Source organism: Pseudorca crassidens, chromosome 1, assembly GCF_039906515.1.
Source record: "Pseudorca crassidens isolate mPseCra1 chromosome 1, mPseCra1.hap1, whole genome shotgun sequence".
Lineage (NCBI taxonomy): Eukaryota > Metazoa > Chordata > Mammalia > Artiodactyla > Delphinidae > Pseudorca > Pseudorca crassidens.
Window position 1 is genome coordinate 5,976,081 of NC_090296.1, and position 19,962 is coordinate 5,996,042.

Consider the following 19,962-nt stretch of genomic DNA (forward strand, 5'->3'; position numbering starts at 1 on the left):
AGAAGCGTTTCTGGTAATACTGGAAAGCTTTTCAGGATCAGGAAGTTCCCCCTTTGCCTTTCATGATGATTTAAAGATAGCATGGCCCTTTGTCTAATTTTAGTATTTGATTTTTCTTTTTTTTTTTAAGCAAGTTAATTACAGCATCACCAGGTATCTTTCTGTAATGCAACTCTCTAATCCTGAATAGTATCTGATTTTTCATTCAACAAGCATTTATGAGACACACACCATAACCAAGGCCCTGTGCAGAGCAACGGAAGGAAGCCAAATAAAAAAGACAATACAGGGTCCCCACCCTGAAGGAGTGTGCTAGCTGGTGGTGGAAACAAAGGTTGAACAGATAACCATAAAGCAGGATGGAATGAACCAAGTGCCAATGAGAGGGGTACGTACCAAAATTTGGAAATGCAGAGGCAAGACCAAGTGACCCTGGGTAGATCAGGGAAGATTTCACCCAGGAGACAATGTGTAGGCTGGGTCCCTAGGATAAACCGTGTTTCAATATGGAAACAGGAGGGGATAAGGATTGATAAAGCATGACTACAGGACCACAGAAATTCTTGGCGTACTGGAAAAGCAACGCACAGTTGACAGAGGGATGAATCCAACATTTATGGGATGCCTATGTGACATCAGGAACTAGGCTAGAACAATGCAGTGGCAACCATCAAATATTTATTAATGTGTTACAAAGGTACCACATTAATAAATATTTACATCTTGATTCAAGACACCACCACTGGACCTCTTGCGATTGCCCTCAGACCCTTCCCTGTCCTCTGTGCTGGGAGGCTAACTCTGGCAGGGGTAGGGGATTGCAACACAGCCCCTTGTTCCCTGGCTCCCCTCTCTGTTTGCCCAATGGGACACAGAGCAGCAGATGGGCGGGAGGGAGGAGAGTGGGGTCAGGGTGCTTCTTCTTCATAATTGATTCATGATTCGAGAATCAATGATTCGAACCCAGACCTATCTGTCTCCAAAGCCCATGCTTTGAACCTCGGGAATGTAATCTAGTGATAGATTATAGAAGGTCTTGAAAGAAATGCACACAGTCTTTTGTGCTAATTCTCAAGAGTTAATGACTCATTCCGGGCATGTGTAGGCTACGCCTGCTCATCTTTTTAAACAGTCCTGTGAGTGTGATGCTCCAGTCAGACACTCATGTCCGTAGATCGTGCCAAATGTGCAACAGCGATCTTTTTAAAAAAAAGAACAAAAACTCAGAGATATTCCAAGACTCCAGTCCAGATCCTTCCTAGAGCATGGGCCTCACATCTGTTGTTTCCTTTCTTAGATTCTTAGCTAGTTGAGAGAGAATGTATGCTATTGGTGATCAAAAGGCATATGTCCTGGAATTTCTTTAGCAAACATATGCCCCTCATCATCTTTCTAAACTGCCCTAAAATTCCCCCCCACCCCCCCATTCCTAAGAGAGCTTAGACACTTGTTACCATTCTCTGCTTGTCAAAGTGGCCTCTGTTGCTGTTTGATGGTGTACAGGGCAGTTTGGAGTCTGAGCCCTGTTTCCAGGACTCTGCACCACCCTTCTTGAGTCTGGCTTTGCCCTGACGTTAGCTCTGGGGGAAGAGCACACTTTTTACCGCAGGGATTCCAGAGATAAGATGCTCAGACTTTACACAGGCTGAGCAGAGCTGCTGGTAACGCACGTGGGTGTGATCTGGTGACACCCCAGCAGGGACTCTGACAGCCTCGAACTTTGAGGTAATTACCCCCCTCCCCCGGCACCCAGCTTTGAACCCTTAGTCAGACATTGTTCGGTTTGGGATTCTGTAACTCATGAAACTAGAGTTTCACAAAAGGTTGTGCAAGGGAAATAAGCCAGTTACAAAAGGACAAATACTGGAGGATTCCACTTATATGAGGTCCCTAGAGTAATCAAATTCTTAGAGACAGAAAGTGAATGGAGGGTGCCAGGGCCAGAGGAGGGAAGAATGGGATTTACTGTTTAATGGGGACAAAGTTTCAGTTTTGCAAAACGAAGAGTTCTGTGGACAGATGCTCGTGACGGTTGCACAACCATGTGAATGCACTTCATGCCGCTGAACTGTACACTTGAAAATGGTTAACAGGGTCAATTTCATGTGGTGCATTTTACCACAATTAAAAACTAAAGAAGTGTTCTAAGAAGAGCAAGAGAGTAATAAATGGGATGAGGCTGCTGGAGAAAAATGGAAAGAACCAGAACTACCGACAGGAAGACTGAACAGTTTCCTTAATGCCTGGTCACCGCAGGGGAGGGGGCTACGCACAGAGCGTGTTAAAACTTTCTAAGTGGGCAATTACCAGACCAAATGACCGCTTCATATTTCCACTCTGAAATGACTCACTCTTTGGTTCAGCACACAGGGGCTGAGGGTCCACGATGCGTTCCTCTGGGAACTGCTGGTCTGGAGGGAAACCAAGGTTTGCAGTGCACCGAGACACACCGGGCTCGGGGCACCAAGAGAATCTCGCCTAAATTCAATATGCACCAGGGAGGCCTCCAGGGCATGAAGCCAGGCTCTAAAGGTAAAGAAGGATTGGGGAAGGGTCCCTGCAGGGAGGGCAGGGGCACAGCATGTGAGGACGCACGTCAACCAGCCCTGCGCCTCCAGACACTACCCGGAGCCCAGGGGGCAGCCTCCAAGGCACCTGGGAGGAGAGGCCGCCCTGGGTCAGGGAAGCAGGCGCGAGGTTGTTCACGGACTCAGCCCTGCATCCTCAGAGCCATGGGTAGCTTCCACGGGACTTTGGGTAACTCAGAGATAAACGAGACTCCTGCTTTAGAAAGTGCGTTAGTGGTGTGATTTGAAGGGAAACGTGGGTGAAGACAAGAACTTGTTCGGAGACCCTCTCAGCACCCCAGTGGAAGGAACTCAGATCTGGACTAGGAATTAGTGTGTGGCCTCTCCCAGAAGCAAGGGGCCAATGAAAAACACCTCCCACATCCCTTCGTGTCTGGGACCGGTCCCATCTCTTGATCCGTTGCTCATTCATCAAACACAACTGAGCACTTTGTAGCCTGTGGACCGTGGAGCCAGATGCCTGGGTTCAAATGCCAGCTCTGAAAAGGACCAGCCAGGCGACCTTAAGCAAGTTACTTAAACTTTTAGGGCTCCGTGTCCTCACCAGTCACAACGCAGATGATCACAGCTCAAAGGCGTGGAATGAGGGTTAAACAGGGGACACCTGTAAGTGCTCAGACTCTGTGACACCTGAGGCTGCCTGGTGGGACCTCCAGCACTGCCTGCGTCTCCCGCTCCTCCCCTGCCATGCCACGCACACACACACGCGCACGCGCACGTGCATGGTGCCCGGCAGGGGGCAGAGAAAGATGAATGGGACGTGGCCCCCACTTTGAAGAAGCACAAGCTCTGGCTGGGAAATAACAACTCTGTAGTGTCAGAGCTATAATTAAGTACAAGATGCAGTGTGAACACATATTTTTATATAATTAAATTATATCAACTCAATACGAGGCCGTTTTCTAGGAAGGCAAAGAAATGACACACAGAGCAGATTTTAGTCTTTGAGAGCAGCGGAGTGTGGGCAAGGCTGCGTAATTACTTTCTAAAGGACTAATTTGGTGAAGCCACGCTCACAGATCATTATCTTTATTATAGTGCCCCTACATTCCCAGGGGAGCAGTCTCCATGTTTTATACACGGGATAGGTAAGCATTACAAGAAACTTGATATTACACGAAGTATCATCGCTAAGTTCCATTCCTAAGGATTTTCAACTGTTGCTGACACTGTAATTGGGCTAATATGTACAGAGATGCGACGGCATAAGACAGTTCTAACTATACCCAACTGCTTCTCGTCTGGAGCATATTTTTCTAGAAATGGTAAAATTCTTGTTACACAAAATAACTTTGGGGGGTTAATTTAACAGTCCAAACTTTTTTTTTTTTTTTGCGGTACGCGGGCCTCTACTGCTGTGGCCTCTCCCGTTGCGGAGCACAGGCTCCGGACGCGCAGGTTCAGCGGCCATGGCTCACGGGCCCAGCCGCTCCACGGCATGTGGGATCTTCCCGGACCGGGGCACGAACCCGCGTCCCCTGCATCGGCAGGTGGACTCTCAACCACTGCGCCACCAGGGAAGCCCAGTCCAAACTTTTTTTCCTGCTAAAAATGCCGGTTTTGCCAAGAACTGCTTCCTTGTGTCAGTTCCTTTGGCTGAATGTAATTTGTGTTGTCTGTTAAACCACCCCAGGCTTTTTGCAAATGTTTCTACTTATTGATTCAAGTGGACCCGTGTCCAGCTGGGGCTTTCTGTACTGTTTGTGCAGGGGAGTCTGACTCCATCTGGCCAGTCTCTGCACTGTCCCACATCCGTATGTTTCTGGGTTTTACCCGTAATGTTTCCTTGCCTGCGATGCCTAAGTCTACTGGTTCTTTGATGAGGAAGAGAGTTAAATGTCACACGTGTGTGCGTGTGTATCTACATTCCTGTGACATGGGTACCAATATGTATGCACGTGTACTTATATACATATGAGATATATAATATAAAATATGTGTACACATTATTTCAAGCACATAGAAAAGTGGCATGAGTGCTTTCCCTGTTTAACCTCAATTTAGTGCACATGTTACATGGGAAGCGTTTCGACTGGTGTGTGTGTATTTCACACACACACAGTATCCGTCAGGAAACCCACCAGGCGCAGGCTCAGCTTAGGAGCAAAAAAAGCACAAACGTGACCCCCGGGAGCCTCTGCCCGGAAAGTGGTACCAGTCTAACGGGAGATTTGAAAAAAAACCGCCATGACAGGCCTCTGGGATCATCATGATGACGGGTTTACGTGGCCACCCAGAAAGGACACCTCACAACACGCGGGAGCCGGGGCGGTGGCAGGTGAAGGAGCTCGGAGTCGGCTGAGACAGGCAGCTGCACCCCTGGGGGCTTTGGGCGCCAAAGGGGAAGGAGGGGGCCCTGAAGACTCTGCAACAGGAGGTGGTTTTCCAGATCAGATCTGTCTTCTAGGAGGAGCATTCCCAGCAGCTAATTTCACCTTAGGTGAGCTCATCTTCAACGTGGATTCTGTTACCGTCTGTATACTGATGGCTCTCAAACTTTTTATCTCCAGTCCGGACGTCTCCCAGGCTCCGGTCCCCACGTCCTACAGCCTACTCAGCCCGTCAGCTTCTACGTCCCACAAGCCCCAACTGAACCATCGTCCACATGCCGGTCCTTCTAGGTCCTTCTATCTCGGCCCATGGCACTCACTTGGGTGAATGAGTCAGGAGCCCGGGTGGCATCCTTGATTCCTCCTCCTCCCGCTTGTAATGACTTAAGTCCAGGTGAGGTCAGCCCCTAAGTACCCCCTCTGGTGGAAATCACCATCGCCTCTCCCTGCGTTCACACCACAGCCTCCCTCCTCCACCCTCCCCTGCTCTTCCGGCCACCTCTCCATGCTCCAGGGACAGCCGTCCTCCAAAAATTCCTGCATATCTGACCACGTCACTCTCTTGCCTCAAAATTCTCCAGCACATTCTCTGCTCCTTGGAAATAAGACCAAACTCCTCAATGTGGCCGAAAGGCCCCACAGGACACACCGAGCCTCATTTCAAGCTCTGCTCCTTTTTCTTTCACCACAGGAGACCTTCTTTCAGTTTCCAAAAGGTCCTTCCCCACCCCCCCACTCCGGGCTTCCCACCCAGTCTGGAATGCTCTTGCCCGCCCTCTCCCCAACCCCTGTCAGTGAGTAGCTTCCACTCATCCCAGAAAGAGCTCACACAGGCCTTCCTCAGCCCGAAGCCTGGCCACACGCCTTACGCTTCTTCTCAGCACCATCGATTCCCGGGGTCATTAAACAACTTGTGAACATGATGACGAGCGGCCAGTTCCCCAAGAGCAACTCCGGCTTCCTGAAAGCAAGGACCACGTGGACCTGGCGCGTTGCTGGAACCCTCAGATCCATGTAACGATGAGCACGGTGGCTACTCGACCACTTGTTCAATAAGAAAAGGAGCTGAGACTGGAGGCAGAAAGGCGAGCGTGGGGCTGCAGTCCTTACAACAAACCCCAGATGAGAACTGACCAGGGTCTGAGCTAACGCGCAGGGAGAAATGGTGAGATACTTGGGGGGCTGAACCTCCCAGGCCCACGGAGATGGGAGGCCGGGAGAAAGAGTGTAGGACAATGACTAGGGCAATATCATGTTTCTAGGGAAAGCCATGTTTTAAACATTTTTCATTGTCCTGTGCACATTGTAGGGATCCACTCGAAATGGGCTCCACTTGCCAAGTGAACTTAAAGGCCTCTCTCTCCATTAATGCGTGCCTAACCGTCTCTATCCTCATTATCTTTAATGTGAGCCGCCCATTGTCCTGGAAAGGTTTCCTGTGGGAATAATTTGCAGTCCAGGACAATAATGCCTTCCCCTCCAGAGGGCACAGCATGAAGGACACAGCCAGTTCTGGACCACACCGCAATGATGCACAATGATCTGGCCCCCACGCCTCGGAGGGCTGGCACCTCCCGTTCTCTCCCCCTCTGCAGGTAGCCACGGTCTCCTGTGGAACTCCCCACTGTGGGCAGGCTCTGGGCTTGGCGTCCCTGCCCTGTTGCACCATCCAAGGGTAACGGTCAAATGTGCCCCTTCACAGAGGGGGTAGTTTGTTAAAGTCAGAGAGTTTACATCTTTTCCAGAAAACTGGCAGAAAAAAATGTGCTATTGCATTTTAAGACACAACTAAGTACTCTGTAAAAATGTGGTTTTCCACACAAATAGTATTTTCCAGTAAAGATACAGCTTGAGAGGAAACACAATAGGAAGTATGTCTACCTAACTCTTAATGGAAAAATAAATACTTTAAAGAAAGACAAACTTCTGAAGAGCTATTTCTTTAAAGTAAACCAAGGAGGATGTGTGCTGGCTCCTGCTGGCACATAAGGACAGACCCAGTCCTACATGACATTAAAACAAGCATGCTGCTTTCAGCAGAATATTAAATGTACGTGTCCAATATCTAGTGAGAAAAACAGGAAGCTCTGGGGGGACGGTATATTGATAACAATTATATAGCATTTAAGGTTTACAGCATACTTCTTTATTATCCATGTTTCTGGTGGCATTTAAAACACTTTACAAATCCTAGAAATCCTCTATTAATAAGCTAGGATTTTTAAGATGAATAACCACAGTTTTCCCGAAAGAATTTTTGTAAGCAGTACAAATTACCATTGATTTTAAGTCCTTGGAGAAGCTGCTTTTAATAAAAGCAATGCTTTAATGTTCAATTTTCGATGCTATCCATGATTAAGTTTTTACGCTTCTAGTTTTATAGCTCGAACAGACTGTAACAGTAGAAACAAAGACGTTATTTTTCTTTTATCCATCCTCCACTCAACTAAAATGTTTACTTTTTTAAAAGACTATATGAAAAGGCTTACACCATCTCAAAAATTAATAACCGACTAATGGTTACTTTTAAGCATAGTTTCGTGAATTCTCCACCAAAATGCTTGGGTCTGTTCATAATGTCATAAATGCTCGTGGTTTGGCTATAAAATAAAATTCCTTGCCGGAATACCAAGTGTACCAATTAGAAGTTCTTGTTTAGCACGGGTGCTTGCTATGCACTCTCCCATGAAAGCATTTTCTATAGATTTTGCTATCAGAGAAAGCCTAAATCAATCCTCTGCCACCACATAAGAATACGTACGAGGTCTGAAAATACTTCACGTTGTTGAGTTCAGAGTGATTTCCTCACACGAGGTCCTTGATGCTGTTTCAAACCCAACTATTTGCCAACCTGAAAATCCTATCCTAATCACAGTAAAGAGAAAGTGGTCAGAATTACAGATGCCAAACTATTTCTAAGATTTTAAATAAAGTATTCTTAACTCCCCCAATATAAATGTTTAGAAATGAAAACAAGTTTTCATTTCACAACTAGAAAAAAATAAATGGCAGTAGCTCAAAAGCTTGTTATACTGACTTCAGAATGTCATTGGGAGCAGCAGGTTGTGAGTGTGGACTTGATCAGCCATGGTCATTAACAGGTAGCACCTGCAGGGGAAGAAGCCCAGCTACACCAGGAAGTGGTAGATACGCCATGCATAGGATTTAGAAGGAAGCTGATAAGGTCTCTCACAACACCTTTCCAGGCAAGATGGAAAAAAAGCTATCAGCCAGAATCATAACCTTTAAGGCAATGACTAACTTCCACGTTATTATAACACTGAAATATTTTACGTAAGTGTTGGGATTATTTACAGCATTACAATACAGATTACAATCATCTTGGGCTGGAGGAAATTCCTCCTCAAAAAGAATATGTAAAAGCAAGCAAAAAAGGGCTTAGCCTCAACATAAGAAAGGCCATATATGACAAACCCACAGCCAACATCATTCTCAATGGTGAAAAAATGAAACCATTTCCACTAAGATCAGGAAGAAGACAAGGTTGTCCCCTCTCACCACTATTATTCAACATAGTTTTGGAAGTTTTAGCCACAGCAATCAGAGAAGAAAAAGAAATAAAAGGAATCCAAATTGGAAAAGAAGAAGTAAAGCTGTCACTGTTTGCAGATGACATGATACTACACACAGAGAATCCTAAAGATGCTACCCGAAAACTACGAGGGCTAATCAATGAATTCGGTAAAGTAGCAGGATACAAAATTAATGCATAGAAATCTCTTGCATACCTATACAATAATGATGAAAAATCTGAAGGAGATATTAAGGAAACACTCCCATTTACCACTGCAACAAAAAGAATAAAATACCTAGCCAAACATAAACACCTAGGAATAAACCTACCTAAGGAGACAAAAGACCTGTATGAAGAAAACTATAAAACACTGATGAAAGAAATTATAGGTGATACAAACAGACTGAGAGACATACGATGTGCTTGGATTGGAAGAATCAACACTGCTAAAATGACTCTACTACCCAAAGCAATCTACAGATTCAATACAATCCCTATCAAACTACCATTGGCATTTTTCAAAGAGCTAGAACAAAAAATTTTCCAATTTGTATGGAAACACAAAAGACCCCGAATAGCCAAAGCAATCTTGAAAAAGAAAAACGGAGCTGGAGGAATCAGGCTCGCTGACTTCAGACTATACTACAAAGCTACAGTAATCAAGACAGTACGGTACTGGCACAAAAACAGAAATATAGAGTGATGGAACAGGATAGAAAACTAAGAGATAAACCCACGCACATATGGTCACCTTATTTTTGATAAAAGAGGCAAAAATATACAATGGAGAAAAGACAGCCTCTTCAATAAGTGGTGCTGGGAAAACTGGACAGCTACATGTAAAAGAATGAAATTAGAACACTCCCTAACACCATATACAAAAATAAACTCAAAACGGATTAAGGACCTAAATGTAAGGCCAGACACTATAAAACTCTTAGAGGAAAACACAGGGAGAACACCCTATGACACAAATCACAGCAAGATCCTTTTTGACCCACCTCCTAGAGAAATGGAAATAAAAACAAAACTAAACAAATGGGACCTAATGAAACTTAAAAAATCTTTTGCACAGCAAAGGAAACCATAAACAAGAGGAAAAGACAACCCTCAGAATGGGAGAAAATATTAGCAAACGAAGCAACCGACAAAGGATTAATCTCCAAAATTTACAAGCAGCTCATGCAGCTCAATAACAAAAAAACAAACAACCCAATCCAAAAATGGGCAGAAGACCTAAATAGACATTTCTCCAAAGAAGATACACAGATTGCCAACAAACACATGAAAGGATGCTCAACATCACTAATATTAGAGAAATGCAAATCAAAACTACAATGAGGTATCACCTCACACCAGTCAGAATGGCCATCATCAAAAATTCTACAAACAGTAAATGCTGGAGAGGGTGTGGAGAAACGGGAACCCTCTTGCACTGTTGGTAGGAATGTAAATTGATACAGCCACTATGCAGAACAGTATGGAAGTTCCTTCAAAAACTAAAAAGAGAACTACCATACAACCCAGCAATTCCACTACTTGTCATATACCCTGAGAAAACCATAATTCAAAAAGAGTCATGGGACTTCCCTGGTGGTGCAGTGGTTAAGAATCCACCTGCCAATGCAGGGGACCCGGGTTCGATCCCTGGTCTGGGAAGATCCTACAGGCCGCAGAGCAACTAAGCCCGTGCACCACAACTACTGAGCCCACGTGCCACAACTACTGAAGCCCACGCTCCTAGAGTCCATGCTCCACAACAAGAGAAGCCACCGCAATGAGAAGCCCGCGCACCGCAATGAAGACCCAATGCAGCCAAACATTAATTAATTAATTAATTAATTTTTAAAACGTCATGTACCACAATTTCATTGCAGCTCTATTTACAATAGCCAGGACATGGAAGCAACCTAAGTGTCCATCGACAGATGAATGGATAAAGAAGATGTGGCACATATACACAATGGAATATTACTCAGCCATAAAAAGAAATGAAATTGAGTTATTTGTAGTGAGGTCGATGGACCTAGAGTCTGTCCTACAGAGCGAAGTAAGTCAGAGAGAGAAAAACAAATACCGTATGCTAGCACATATATATGGAATCTAAAAAAAAAAAAAGTTCTGAAGAACCTAGGGGCAGGACAGGAATAAAGATGCAGACGTAGAGAATGGACTTGAGGACACGGGGAGGGGGAAGGGTAAGCTGGGATGAAGTGAGAGAGTGGCATGGAAATATATACACTACCAAATGTAAAACAGATAGCTAGTGGGAAGCAGCCACATAGCACAGGGTGATCAGCTCGGTGCTTTGCGACCACACAGAGGGGCGGGATAGGGAGGGTGGGAGGGAGACGCAAGAGGGAGGGGATATGGGGATATATGTATACGTATAGCTGATTCACTGTTATACAGCAGAAACTGACACACCATTGTAAAGCAACTATACTCCAATAAAGATGTTCAAAAAAAAGAAAAAGGGCTTAGCCACAGTACATGTAAAACAGACAAGAATTTTAGGTGAAAACCAGTAAGAGGTAACAATGTGAAGTGACAAGCAAAAGAGTTAATACGATCTTGGGCTGCATTATTAGAAGTATAGACTGTAGAACATGGGAGGTGAAGTGTCTGGCTCTACTTTGCTCTATTTAAAAACCATGCTTGGAATACAACATCCAGTAGTGTCAAATTTAAAAAGGCGTATAGAATAAAGAAAACAAACGTAGACCAGGAAAACCAGGATGATTAAGGGTCTAAAACTGTGTCTTGTGAGGAATTTTTTTCTTTTTTAATGGTAATGTTTAGCTGGAAGAAGACTTGAGAAAGAGCCATCATGACTGTCTTCAAACATGGGACAACCTAGCACATGGAAAACAGATTAAACCTATTTTCTCTGGACCCAAGGGACAGAACTGGGGCCAAACTTTGACTGCATTTAGGAACTGACAGTCTGCATTATACAAAGAAGGAATGGATGGCATGAGCGACAGTGAGTTTCCAGTCCCTTGGAACTGCTCGAACGTGGGTTGAATAACCTTTGGAGCATCCCCCCATGGAACAGAGATTTCAAGCTTTGGAGGGATGGGTGGATTGAATCAGTGGAGGGCAAGACAGGCGAGGAGGACCAAAGAGCGCTGCCCTCTCCCCACTTCAGCTGGAGCTGCTCCCTGTTCATCTGCTTAACGTTTGGATTCCTGGGTGAGCTGTACTTTGAAGGAACAGTCAAAGGCTTAAGAAAGTAAACCATGAGATGAGATCACCTTTTTGGTCCCCTTGAACGCTGAGACTCTTATAACCTATGGCAACTAAGCAGGAGTGCGCATTGACTTGTTTTGATGATCTGTGACTGATGAGAGAATCAAAAGTGACTCACAGAAATGAAACAGCAACACTATGTTCTTCCCACCCACTTCCTTCCCTCTTTCATCCAGCTCCTTGACTCCCTATTCTTTTTTTTTTTTTTAAACATCTTTATTGGAGCATAATTGCTTTACAATGGTATGTTAGTTTCAGCTTCTTATATCAGCAAGGTATAACAAAAAGAGCTTGACATTTAGATTTCAAAAAATCCAGGTTGGTTCCTCAAAAATGTTAAACCCAGAGTTACCATATGCCCCAGCAATTCCACTCCTAGGTATTGACCAATGAGGAATGAAAACACCTGTTCACACAAAAACTTGGACATGAATGTTCCAAGTAGTATTATTCATGATTGTCAAAAAGTAGGAACAACCTAAATGCCTATCAACTGGTGAATGGATAAATAAAATGTGATCTATCCATACAGTGGAATGTTACTTGTCCATATAAAGGAATAAAGTACTGACACATGCTATAGCATGGATGAACCCTGAAACATTATGCTAAGTGAAAGAAGCCAGACACATAAGGCCAAATAGTATATGATTCCATTTATATTAAATATGCAGAATCTATAGAAACAGAAAGTAGGTTAGTAGTTACCAGGGGCTAGGGCAACAGGGAATACGTCCTTGTGGGTCCTGGGGTTTCTTTGGGGAGGTGATGAAAATGTTCTAAAATTAGATAATGTTGATGCTGGCTCAATTCTGTGGATATACTGAAAGCCACTTAACTGTACACTTTAAAAGGGTGAATTTTTATAGAATGTGAATTCTATGCCTCTATAGCTGTTATTAAAACAAAGAAATCACACTGGAATCCAAGCTTTACTAGCTGTGTGGCCTTATAAAGTCAGAAAAATCTCTTTGAGCGTCAATTTCTTCCTACATAAAAGAGGATGGTAATTCCACCTATGTCAAGGGAAGGCTCTGAAGAAAAAAATGGAATGAAGGATGGTCAGTATTTCCCAAACGACAAACTGTCTTATAAATGCCAGCTTTAGTCCACTTTCCAACTACTGTAGTTTTTCTTAGGGCAATAAGAGAAGTTTGTGATTTCTAGCTCACTTTACAGAGTTCTAAACAGTTTGAAGAAAAAACATAGCACACATTTTCTACTTAAATGAGAAGGCCAGTATCTAAAAGATGAGAATGGATAGTCTTTTCAGGAGGCTAGATACTGCCTACATTCACATTTAATATCCATTACAAATTAAGTAGGAGAGATAGTAAGGAAAAACAGTATAAGGATAAAAGAGATTTCACTCATTACAACGTTTTTTCTTCCTTCCTTCTCATTTTTGTTACTAACTTCTATCTTTATCTCACCAGGAGTACGTTAACTGTGACAGTCATACAAGTAAGAAGTATGGGTTGTATTTTCTGAAGCTAATATACAACTATGACTTTTTAGTTCCTGTCACTAGCAAAAGCATGGAGTGTACCCAACATATGAAAATTTATGAGTTCATCTATTACACTGCTGTAGTCCTGCCAATGTCATGTAAATCTCTAATTTAAAAAGAAAAAATTTTTTTTCAATGTAGCTAATAAAACATCCAAATGTTTAATTTAGTTCTTGGTGAAATGGTGTTTCTGTGATCCACTGCTTTAATTGAATCATCATAGTCATTAACTGGATTGTATTCATTTATATTTTCACTTAATGGAAGCCTCTTAGAAATGAATAATTTCACATCAAAACATCTGCTGCCTAAGACATCACCAGTTAACACTCATTTCTGCCTGATAGGCTACCCTTGCTTTAAACTTTATTCATAAGGTAACCCAAAAATAAACACAGAGCTGAGCTTTTTAAGAAAAGCAATTCAACAGTTGTGATTTGATTGTATTTTGAACTGATCCTATTGCTTGATTCTAGCTATTTTAAAGTCCTTTTTTTTCAAGGCTGGTTGGGGGAAGGATGGACTAGGACTTCGGGATTAGCAGATGCAAACTGTTACATATAGAAAGGATAAATAACAAGGTCCTACTGTATAGCACACGGAACTATATTCAGTATCCTGAGATAACCCATAATGGAAAAGAATATGAAAAATAATGTATATACTGTATAACGGAGTCACTTTGCTGTACAGCAGAATTTAACACAACATTGTATTGATAAATCAACTATGCTTCAATAAATAAATAATAAAGTCATTTTTCTTTAAACTGTTAGCCATACAATATAAGAGCTGGTTTTTACTTTCTTCTAGACGCCGTTACCAGTAAAATTCCTTACCGATATCGCTAACCTAGCAATTAACAAGAAAAGGCAGAAGACCAACACATTCATGAATAGATGTGCAGGTCAACTTCATGATTGAGCGGCTGTTTAGAAACAATATGACCAGCCCCAAACAACTGCTCCAATATGTGGAGAGTAAAACCGTTCCCATGACTCTAAACTATGTATTGTACAAAGGATTCCAGTGGCCAGTAGAGTACCAAATACATTCTGTCTGCCTTCAACTCTGAAACGTTGTTAAATGTGGAGAGAGAGCCAAAACTTTCTTCCTTTCCACTGAAGAGGGCATTACAAGTTAATGAAGGCTCACATGTGATTAATAGGACAATTATAAGCTGCCCAAGCTATCAGAATATATACTCTTCCATGAAAAAGATGATAAATTTCACCAGAGATTAAAATATCATTACAGAGGCTGAATCAACCCAGTGATCTTTATTGCCAAGGCTAATACCTCCAATTTGCAAACAGGTGTTGAATAACTAGAAAAATTCCCCTAAATCACAATTACAACTGCAAAATAAATTGCTCGAGTTGTCAAAGCATCTAGAATTCCAAGTTATTCCGACTGCACCATAAGCAAATTCCATAAAACACACATTTTTTTTTCTTTAAGAAACTTTTGGGATCCTCTAATAAAGCAGTAAATCCGACATATAAAAAACTGTATGGTTAACTTTTGTGCATGAATTATCACACATCATGTTCTGATAAACTAGGCAGTCTGCCGTGAAAATCTTTTTCAACCCTGCCAGGGAGATTAAAATCTTTCAAGCATGTAGGATTTTATATTTTTTTAAAGATGCCATATTGGTAGCTATTAATATTTCCTTCCTGTAAAAATAAATAAATAAATAAATAAATCTATCACCTCGTAAACAAAACAGTCGAAACACTTTTAAGCCTGGTTCACTTTGTCTGTCCATTTAAAAAGCTCTAGATTGCATGAAACTGTGATGATTTCATCAAAGTAGAACTGAATGGATCCTGAGAGTCCACCCGCGAGAAACACTGCGCACATCCTCGAAGGAGTGTTTCGTTATTAAGTGATTTGTTTTCCGAGTTCTTCATCCAGACATTTCCAAACAGATGTGAGTTTGGAAGCAGAAAGCAACACGTCCCCGGAGCCCCGGGGCGGCCGGGCCTCCCCGCGCGCTGCCCGGCCGGTGCGCTCGCGCGGGTCTCCTCGGGATCGGCCGCCCCGCGCGCACTGGCCGAAGCCGGAACGGGAGCCGGGCGGGGCGGGGCGGGGGCGCAGCGAGGCGCGGCCCGGGGCCCGCGGCCCAGCACAATGCGCCCGCGGCGGCGGGAACCGCGCGCCCCTCCGCAGCAACTTTGCACGGCCTCCCCGGCCGCCCGGCCTCGCCCCTCGGCCCGTTCCCGGCCGCGGCCCCCGCCCAGCCGGCCGCCGCCCCTCACCGTTGCAGAACTGGAGCAGCGAGGATGTGTCGTACAGGCTGCTGTAGCTCGAGAAGCCGTCCTCCATGCTGAGGCCGCCGGGCAGCGCCCGCTTCCCCGGCCCGGCCGCGCCGCCGCCGCTCACCCCCACACTGAGCCGCGCCGAGCCGCGGCCGGCGCTGGCGCTGGGGCCGGCCCTGCTGTGGCGGCGGCCGCTGCCGGTTACCATGGCAACCCCGGGCCCGCCGCCGCCGCCGCCGCGCTAGCCCGGCGCCCGCTCTGCCCGCCAGGGGGCGGCCTCCGCGGGGGACGTGGCCGGGCGGGGACGGGACGGGGCGGGGACGCGGCCGGGCGGGGCTGCCGGGTCCCGGGAGCCCAGGGCGGCGCGCGGCCGGGGCCAGGATGCTGCGGGAGCGCCGCGGCCAGGCCCCGCCTCCCCGCGCGGTCGCTAGCGCCCCCCAGGAGGGCGGGACGCGGGGGGCGCGGGGACAAAGGAGAGGCGGAGACGTGGGAGCGGACGCGCGGGGAGCGAGGTTGTCGACCCGGCCAGGGCAACCCCTCCTGCGGACGCCGGAGACCACGCTCCCCGGGGGCGCTATTACCGCGCCCGCGGGCGGCTCCGGGACCAAACATGGACAGCTCGCGAGCTCATTTCGGCTGTCTTTCCACGTCGCAGCAACTCCGCTTTTGGCCACGTCCTGCGAGGCTCGCCCCTCTTTCCGCACGTCTTCCGCCGCAGCATGGCCCTGCCTCGAGTGAGAATTAGCGCAGGGCTTGTAACTCCGCTCTTGGGCCGATAAAAGATGCGGTTCCCACTTCAAAAAGAGGCCCTGGTAATGTCAGGCTGGAAAGGCTGCGGCCTTTAAAGGAGCTAAAACATCTGCTCTGTTCTCTCCCCCTCTGATCAGCCCCTGGGGTGCAGATTTGTCACATTACACACTTGTTAGCTTGTTACAGGACCCACGGAAATCTGTATTTACTCTATCTCAGAGAGACGAAGAGTTGGGACAAAATATCATAGTAGGAGATAAATGCACAAATCCACGGGTTTGTAACTTTTCCATTCCCTGAGGACACATGCCAGGTTAATGGTTTGAGTTTCAGTGCCCATGGCCTGAAGTAAAGATGCTGGCAAATAACAAATCAGGATGCAAGAGAGAAGAATATGAGTTTGGTGATCCTCTGGCTTTGTCCAAAACAGACCGCATAACATTTATGCTCCCGGTTACACAATAGTTATAATTCACTTACATGTAAAATTCTGAGTGGGTCCGAGTTGTAGGTGTCAATTCCTGTAGGTTGAACACAAGTAGGTGAAATGAGAACCGAGTAAAAAGTTACTATTAGGAAAACCTGGGGGCCTCACTGGGGTTCAGAGGCGGATAGAGGCCTGTCTTTGCAAAAGCAGAAGATGCTGTCAGGGATGGGACTCTGGTGGTGTGCCTGGTGTGTTTGGCACATGGGATAGCATGACTGGCATTAGATGCTGTGGGCAGAAGGAAGAGGTTGAAGCCCTTATCCAGGTCCCGGTCAGGGAAACCAAGCAGAGAAAACAAGAGGGATTGTTAATGGGAAAAGTACATGGGGAGGTGGGGGGCTCGCTCAAGGGCTGCAGGTGCTGTGGGTTTGACTGTGACCTGGTGTTTGAAGGGCAGCGTTAGTGATTGTGGAGGAGAGAAGGAGCAGGGCCTGCTGACAGGCCAAGGGCTGGCCGGACAAGAGCAGACAGCCTGTATATAGAAAGTGGGAAATGAGTGCGCAGAGAGAGAGAGGGGCACGGTAAGAGAGGTCCCGAGAGCCAGCAGAGGAGCCTGAGCCAGACCTGGCAGCAGGCGGAGGGAGGCTGGCACGAGCAGTGTTAGAGATGAGTCTGAGTGTGAATCGGACCACAGGGGCCGTGCCCTGAAGCTGGAGCAGCCCAGGGTGTCTGCAGCGCTCCAGAAACCAGACACTCAGGGCCCAGACAGTCAGAGGGAAGAATGGCTGAGGGACCAGCCAGAGGGAAACTGCTCCAGGACGATACAGCTGGAGAGACAGAGAGGCCAAGCAAGCAAGGACAGCAAACCTCCTGTTAGAAATGCCCCATAGCAAAGGGGGATGCAGACCAGCTGGCCAGTGAAAGAATGGGGATGTGGGAATTGTCAGCAGAGAGGCTGTACATGAACTGTAAAGGAAAGAATGGAAGGTCAGAAAGGAGCTGGGAAGACCCTTGGAAAGGGAGAAGGACATTCCGAAGGAGCTGTCAAAGAGGCAGGACGATCAGCCTAGCGGGTTGTCTCATTAAGCGAAGAGCACAGCAATTTGCAAGGAGGTGGGCTTTTTCACAGGTTTCTCTAGAGGACAGGTCAAAGAGGATGAGCCTGGGGAAAGGGCTTGGGTCTGGTGGCAGAGGGCTCCCAGGTAACTTGGAGCATCTTGGTGAAGCAGTGGGGACCGGAGCCAGGCTGCTGGACGTCAAAAGGAGAGCACATGGGGACTTCCCTGGTGGTCCAGTGCTTAAGACTCCACACTTCCACTGCAGGTGGCATGGGTTCGATCCCTGATCGGGGAACTAAGGTCCTGAATGCCGCGTGGCGTGGCCAAAAAAAAAAAAAAAGAGGAGAGCACATGTAGATGCACATTTCAGAACTTTGACAGGGAGAGGAGATAGGTGCCAAATATAGAGCGCAGAGGTGGCAGAAGCGTCACATGAAGCCTCTACCCCCGCCCAGTACGGGTTGACCCTCTGCATCCCGAAAGCAAGAGGTGGGTACTGTGCAGGAGGGGTTTTGAGCACACGTACACATTTGAACTTGGCCCTTCTCTCTTTTCTCATTTCCCATCTTTCCTCCCCTCTAGTCCGATCTTTCTGCTATCGCTGCTCTACTTTGTGGTTTTATATGTCAGGATATTTTGGATAATTGGTAATAAAAAATTGATATGTGGCATTCTCAAACTTGGAAATGAAGTGATAATCATGAATAAATGATCAAAAGATGATTCTCTTTAAGAATGTTAGCATTCCTGATCTATAATGTTAAAGGTATGATATTTGGTGGCCCCAACAAAGGAAGGTTGGGGAATAAAGAAAATTCAGAAGTGGGACGAAGAAGAATTGAGCTGGAGATTTTCTTAGAGGATTTTACTTCCACCAGAGCAAAGTTACAAATAACAGTTAAGAACACAGTCCACTGCTTTTGAGATGATAAAGATCATTATTACACTCTTAACCTAGAGTATTAAACAGCTCTGTTTTTCCCCACAGTGATAAAAGCCTTACTCTAAAAGGGGCAAATTTTAGTGTAATTACAAGGATATGCATGTTAAGTCAATTAGGTATAATCTACACAGCATTTTTAAAAGATTTATGGAGAAAGTTCAAGAAAAATCTCTGTAAACCTAATTAATAATGTGAGATTTTGTGCCCAAACATTTTAACAGACTGCTATTCCACGTCATTTTGAGATAATTTATGGTCTGAGTCCAAAACATGTTGTTGTCATAAATGATGTATGCTCTCTAGGACAATATAACCATAGCTTTCAGTGGCATTAATAGCAGCATTTGTACAACATGTGAAAAAGAAAGGAAAATGGGAGCTCTGTAGCCATTATTCATGGAGAAGTAATAAAAAAATACCCAGAAATGTAAAGCCTTGTGCATCTATAGTTTAATTCAACATTCCTCCAAAAATAGTTCTACAGGACTAGGAACCATGCAGAGGCTGGGGATAGATCACACAAAACACAGTGTCTTCCAAACTGCAGGTGTCATGAAGTTAAAGAGTCACATCAGGGACTTCCCTGGCGGCACAGTGGTTAAGAATCCACCTGCCAATGGAGGGGACACAGGTTCAAGCCCCAGCCCAGGAAGATAACCACATGCCACAGAGCAACTAAGCCTTGTGCCACAACTACTGAGCCCGTGAGCCACAACTACTGAAGCCCACGCGCCTAGAGCCCGTGCTCCGCAACAAGAGAAGCCACTGCTCACCACAACTAGAGAAAGCCCGCGCGCAACAACGAAGACCCAATGCAGCCAAAAATTAAAATAATAAAATAAATTTTTAAAAAAAGTCATTCAGCACTTTAAAAAATGGAACAGAATCAACTATACTTTAATTTTTGTAAAAAAGAAACAGAAAAGTCCATTCTGGGTATATACCCAAAGAAATTGAAAGCAGGGTCTCGAAGAGATGTTTGTACACCCATGTTTATAGAAGCATTATTCACAATAGCCAAAATGTGGAAACAACCCATTTTCCACCGATGGATGAATGGAGAAAAAAATGTGATCTATCCGTACAACGGAATACTATTCAGTCTTAAAAGAAAGGAAATTCTGACACTTGCTACCACGTGGATGAACCTTGAGGATATTATGCTGAGTGAAATAAACCAGTCATAAGAAGACAAATGCGGCATGATTCCACTTATATGAGGTCCCTAGACGAGTCACATTCATACAGACAGACAGTAGAATGGCGGCTGCCAGGGGCTGAGGCGGGGGGGTAGTTAGTGTTTAA

The 19,962-nt window shown here is 45.4% G+C and overlaps 1 protein-coding gene across 4 annotated transcripts in view; it reads right to left on the reverse strand.

Annotated features, from left to right (window-relative positions):
* EML1 (EMAP like 1) overlaps positions 1 to 19,962 on the reverse strand; it is a 198,752-nt gene that overhangs the window by 128,885 nt on the left and 49,905 nt on the right. The window contains exon 1 of one of the 4 annotated variants that reach the window (XM_067725863.1): positions 15,480 to 15,687. The exons of 1 other annotated variant lie outside the window; for it this stretch is intronic. In XM_067725863.1, the coding sequence (XP_067581964.1) occupies positions 15,480 to 15,687 (208 nt within the window). Of the gene's footprint in view, positions 1 to 15,479; positions 15,688 to 19,962 lie in introns of those variants that run through there. 2 more of the 4 variants (XM_067725873.1, XM_067725891.1) reach the window with 2 other exon arrangements.